The sequence below is a fragment of the Vigna unguiculata genome, chromosome 3 (genome assembly GCF_004118075.2).
Source record: "Vigna unguiculata cultivar IT97K-499-35 chromosome 3, ASM411807v1, whole genome shotgun sequence".
Classification (NCBI taxonomy): domain Eukaryota; kingdom Viridiplantae; phylum Streptophyta; class Magnoliopsida; order Fabales; family Fabaceae; genus Vigna; species Vigna unguiculata.
In genome coordinates this window covers 48,408,643-48,414,932 of record NC_040281.1, presented here as the reverse complement: position 1 = coordinate 48,414,932, position 6,290 = coordinate 48,408,643, and the positions used below count along the sequence as shown (strand labels likewise).

At 34.1% G+C, this 6,290-nt stretch overlaps 1 protein-coding gene across 1 annotated transcript; it reads left to right on the top strand.

Moving 5' to 3' along the window:
• Window positions 1-1,179: 1,179 nt before the first annotated feature.
• Window positions 1,180-5,513, top strand: LOC114177134 (cationic amino acid transporter 6, chloroplastic-like). The gene is made up of 5 exons (XM_028062385.1): window positions 1,180-1,589; window positions 1,663-1,885; window positions 2,136-2,466; window positions 2,593-2,821; window positions 4,357-5,513. Exons 1-5 carry the CDS (start codon window positions 1,217-1,219, stop codon window positions 4,926-4,928), a joined length of 1,728 nt encoding a protein of 575 aa, XP_027918186.1. The 5' UTR covers window positions 1,180-1,216; the 3' UTR covers window positions 4,929-5,513.
• Window positions 5,514-6,290: the final 777 nt, after the last annotated feature.

The window sequence follows — 6,290 nt, the reverse complement described above, 5'->3', positions numbered from 1 at the left end:
ATTAAATTATTGGCTGGTTGGTCCCTTGGTCCCTTGTAATAATATCTAAATATTTAGTGAAGAGGTTTGCCATTCTTGGATAGATGATTATACTGGTAATTAAGTATTTATAAAGAATGATTCGATCTAATAATAAAGAACGGTCACTTGTTTCCTTTGTGTAATTAATAGCACAGAAGCACCAATTCACAACTGTATTAGTGGCCACGCACTGCACAATGTCATATTTTTGTTCACAAGAATCATGTCCAACTATTCTTGAGTCTTAGTGAAGAGAAATCTTTCGGTGCTTTTGTGGATGCTTGTCACATCTTTTCATTGTTTCATCTCCAGGGAAAATTCTAAAGAATTAGGTCAAATGTTCCTCTTCTAATTGTCATATTCCCCTTACAAAACCACTATTTTCTTCAATAATAAATCACCCTTTCCTTACAAAAGTACGTTATAGGTAATTCACCAATCTCATTATTTGCTATTATATACCATCTTCATGTTATTTACCCAAAATAATAACAAGATGATATAATTCATTTCAGCATAAACAACACACAGTGACTTCGATTTCACTTTTTAAATGAATGCAAAGGCGAAAGGAAAATCTAAAAACACAAGCACAGAACAAAGAAAGCGCGAAGATAATATTAATTAGGGAACTAAGAAAAGATCAAAGAGGAAATAACGAAAAAAAAAATGTTATTTGCTTTGTTGGAAAAATAAAAAAGATTGAATATATATAGCCTGGAAAATGACACGTAACTATTATGAAACAATAATCAAGGAAATATAGCAAGAAAAATATAAAAACATAGAAATTTGCAATAATTATGATGTTGAAAATAAAGTCACATAAAAAAAATAAAAAAAACTATACACCAAAAGTTAACTAAAGATAAAACTAAGTAGTGGTGTAATTTTTTGAGGAATTTAATAAGGCGGCTTAAATATGTATGTAATGGAATTGATGAATTGTTAAATTAGTTTAAAAAATTAGAGATTAGGGTTGATATATTGGGAGCATGGGTCCCATAATTGATATAATAATTTCTGGTCAGAAGTAGGCTAGGGACATTTGCTAGGCCATCTTAATTATCAACTACAGTTACGAAAGCAACGAAGCATAGCAATATTCCCTCTTCCAAGTTGTTATTTAAAACCTTGAATCCACTCCTTATTGAAGCCAAGAAGCCAAGAAGCCAAGTGCATATAGACATTAATAATGTCCAACAGCATGAAAAAGTTGTCCAGTTATTTGCATTCACTATCCCAAACCCCTCACAGGCTCAGAAAAAGAATGCTAGCCACATGGACCCCAGACCAAGAATTCAACCAGGTCAGGCACAGATCTGGAGCTGACATGAAGAGGAAGCTCAACTGGTATGATCTGGTTGCTCTTGGTGTTGGAGGAATGCTTGGTGTTGGTGTCTTTGTCACAACTGGCTCAGTTTCCCTTCACCACTCTGGTCCTTCCGTCTTCATTTCCTATATCATAGCAGGAATCTCAGCCCTTCTCTCCTCCTTGTGTTACACTGAATTTGCTGTTCAAGTCCCAGTTGCAGGAGGAGCTTTCAGTTATTTAAGATTAACCTTTGGTACCTTTTCTTCCCTTATTGTGCTTTTCCTTACTATATATACAAAAATTTAACTATATAATTTCCGCTGTAGGGGAATTCTTTGGATATTTTGCTGGGGCAAATATACTAATGGAGTATGTCTTCTCAAACGCTGCCGTGGCAAGGAGCTTTACTGAATATTTGAGCATTGCGTTTGGACAAAATGATCCAAATGTGTGGAGAGTGGAAGTCCATGGCTTGCCCAAGGATTATAACATGTTGGATTTTCCAGCTGTGGCTGTCATTCTCATTCTCACTCTCTTTCTGTGTCATAGGTTTGATTGGTTTCTTCTGCTTCCGACATGTTTGTTCTTGTTCTGATGCTATCTGTTTAATCATCCATTTTTCAACGGATAAACATTTTAATATGTTATCCTCTTATGTGACAACTAATTAACAAACTACTTTATTAATTACCTGTTTTGCTTTTTGTAATCACAATGTTGAACCCATTACTTATTTACACTTTTTTTAAACGTTGGATTTTGAAAATGCTTGTGTTAATTATATTTTGGTTTCTTGCAGTACAAAGGAAAGCTCCGTGTTGAACCTCGTTATGACAGTGTTCCATGTGATTTTCTTTGGGTTCATTATAATCGCTGGTTATTGCAATGGAAGTGCCAAAAACCTGGTTAATCCAAAAGGTATAGCACCTTTCGGTGTTAGAGGTGTTCTTGACGGAGCCGCAATAGTGTACTTCAGTTATATAGGCTATGACTCGGCCTCAACCATGGCTGAGGAGGTCAAAGACCCTTTTAAGAGCCTACCCATTGGAATTGTGGGTTCAGTTCTGATAACCACTTTGCTCTATTGCTTAATGTCTCTGTCTTTGTGCATGATGGTTCCTTACAACAAGGTCAGTGAAGAAGCTTCTCAACTCGAGTCCTTGTTTTCTAATAGGCTTGAATAAATGAACCTTAACTTTATTATAATATATGGTGTGGTCGTGATGAAAAGCTAATTGGTGGTGTAATATATATAGATATCCGAGAAAGCATCATTTTCAATAGCTTTTTTGAAAATTGGTTGGAGTTGGGCGAGCAATCTGGTAGGGGCAGGTGCAAGTTTGGGCATTGTGGCTTCTCTCTTGGTAGCCATGCTAGGCCAAGCAAGGTACCTTTGTGTTATTGGAAGGGCAAGGTTGGTGCCATCTTGGTTAGCCAAAGTACACCCTTCAACAGGCACACCATTGAATGCCACGGTCTTTTTGGGTAAGCAAATTGTCTCTCTCTTAATTAATTAACAAAAAGAATTATAGGTTCTTCGGCATTGGAATATTTGTCTTCTTTTTTTTTTCTCTAGAAGGATCGTAGAAATTTCAACGTCCACTTTTCTTATAAATGTTATTGTACTCACACACCTGAGGATACGGAAACTCATAATCACTTTTCGTTGTCATGCATATAATGAGTAGTGTGATACAGAAAAATTACTCGGTATGCTGCAACAAAATATAGTTGTAAGTTTGGGTTAATAACTATATCTTCATTTTAAGGCATTTCTTTAATCAACAATCTTGTTTCGGTTTTTTGGTTTAAACAAATAACCTCATACTCAACCAGTTTTTATTATTAGTTTAAGTACTTATTGTGTTTGCCTGATGTTCAATATGCTGATAAAAATAATGATGACTTAGTTTTTTTTTTTTTTAAATGTGTCTACATTATTTATTTTTAATTACTTACAGTATTGTATTTACCTTAAATTACAAAGCCTGAGTTTAGTATCAAACTTCTTGTGCGTCCTTTTATTTTTTATCTCCGCCTTCATTGACTACTCAACATGATCTCTCTCTTTCACAATATATATAAACTTTAATTTGAAGCCTTTTTTCTTATCAACATAATTTATTTAACTTAAATCTATAGAACATTATCTTATTCTTTCGCCGTACATTGTTGTAGAAAGGAAGGGTTTATTATTCGCTTCTCAATAACTTTATTCCACGGCAAAAACACACACACACTTACATATATTTTGTTTGAAATTATGTCGTCACTGAAATGGTATGTAGTTTTTGTTAAAAGGTAATAGAAAAAAATATATTTAATGAGAAATCAAAATGACTGGAGATAATTAATAGTAATTGGGTTATTTAATGTCAGATTTATCTTTAAATCTATAGATAACTAATTTACATTACGAGCATATATGAATATCAATTAACAGATACATTGGTAAAAGTTTAATGACATATATATAATGTTTTATATTCCTAAAATTTTTATGTATATAGATATAAGAAAAGTCTTTTGAAAAATGTTAAAATAACTTTTATAGAATAGACATTTCCATCTCATTTTCTCAAAATAAAATTCTGAATGTACTTCTAAATATATCTTTTTTTCTCAAAAGGTAAAATACCATAGTTTTTTAAACTGTCAAAAGATTCCTAACTAGTACTTAAAATTCTGATAAAATAACTTAACAAAATTAACTTTTTTCCAAAACAATTGCAAATAAAAAAAAAAAAAAACTTCGACACTATTGAATTTCTTTATTCATTAGTTCTAGGTTTCTGCTAGTCTAAACTTTCAAGTTAAACTAAACTCATAATCACTTTTCATTGTTTTATATTTTAATATTAGGTTAGTGAATGAATAGTGAAACGTTGATTCAACAACTGGGTTGGCTAGATCTTGACATACGAATATGGAGATTAAATAAGAAAAGAAAGAAGAAAGATTAAGGGAAAATGTGAAGGAGATACCTATAAAGATGTTTATTTTTGTTGTTGGTGGTGTAGGAATTTGCACAGCATGTATTGCACTGTTCACGGAGCTTGACATTATAATTGAGTTGATAAGCATCGGCACGCTGATGGTGTTCTACATGGTAGCCAATGCTCTTATATACCGTCGATATGTAATCACTGGGCATGCCCCACCTTCGCACACTCTTTTGTTCCTTTTTCTCCTATCTCTAAGTGCACTATGCTTCTCCATTGCGTGGAAATTCAAGCAGCAATGGTGGGGTCTTGTACTTTTTGGTGGGTTTATGATCGCCATCACTGCCTTCTATCACCACGTGATGCTTAATACTACCATTGCCCAACAACAACAACAACAACAACATTGGTCCGTTCCATTCATGCCATGGCCACCCTCCATCTCCATCTTTCTTAACGTTTTCCTCATAACCACGCTCAAAACCCTCTCTTTCCAACGCTTTGCCATATGGGCATGCCTCATCACCATCTTCTACGTGCTCTATGGCGTTCACAACACTTATGAGGCTGAGGAGATTCAGATGGTTGGTGATCAAGTGAATTCAAGTGTACACAACTTGCAAACCAAGGTGGAGATTCAAGTGTATTAGTTGAAGCAAGCAATGCAATTGGTTGTTGTTGTTGTTATTGTTATTATTATTATTATTATATGTACATTGTGGGAAAGAGACAGAAGGGATATTCTGAAGAATGGTGATGCCGCTATTATACATCATAGAAAGAGGGAGCAAACTCTTGAAGCAACAATGATTCTTCAGTAGTGGGAAACATTGAATTGAGTTGAAGTCCAATCCGGGTGCAATCTGCAGTCTTTTGAATAGTACTGAAATAACTTGTTTCGTTGTGTCATTTCGGTAGCACGTCAAAAGTGAATGGTGGGTCAAAAATCAGATGAGAGTGGGTTTAGTTTAGCAATCTCTTCGGTATCTTTGGAAAAGATGGGTTCAATTCATGACCAACCTATTCACCCTATCAGATCCCACCTGGGGCATAAAAAGTGTATATATATCACCCTTCTCTTCCTCATTTCAATTATTATTCTACTTCTTCTATCTCCACTCACTCACTAACTCACTCCGATTCAATTTTTCAAGCGCCTAGCATTGTTAAAATCTTCACACTTACCTGACCTTAAAGTATTTTGAGTTAAAAAGTTGTCAAGTCACACCAAAACCTGCCAGTGAAAAGTTCTTTAGAACCAGTAAAAGTCTGAAGTTTAAATTCAGCTTTACTTATATCAGTGAAATGCAATAAACCTTATTATATTTGCTGCTGCAAATCAGAAGTTATGCGACAAACAGCTGTTGATCGGAACAGGACAGGAGCGCATGAGAATGCAAAATTTCTTACATTTTTACTGTAGAAAGAATCTTATATATTAAATTAAACCACCTGTGTAAAAAGTTAATTATGTAAGCGTGTCAGAACCCCATATTCTGAAGAACTAAGGTCATTTTCATACAAAAATACTAATTGGAATGAACACGTAAAATTCATTGGCCTCTAAAACATGATGACTCGAATTTGGTAAGACATTATTGTGCTTAATTTCTAACCGGAGTCCATTATTGTTAGGTTTATTCCGAGAATATAGTCAAAAAGATCCGACACCAATAAAATCTGAACCCAACAATATATAATATTGACACTATTTTTAACGTCAATAAAACTTAAACTCATATTTAGATTTCTATTCATCATGAACAACTATTTTAGCCGATAAAAAAAATGAAAAGGACAACAAATTTGGACCGTACAGGTGGCACATCTCATCTGGTGCACACCACAGACGAAGTTAGGTACATGAACATTTGAAGCTGCTAGAATCGCAGTTGTACGAAAACAGACTGGTCTTCAAGTGGAAATTGGTACGAATAGGTGAAAATTCTGAAAGCTTGGACCTTTTCATTCTCATAACATTAACTACACATTATTTTATTTTTTTAAATGTT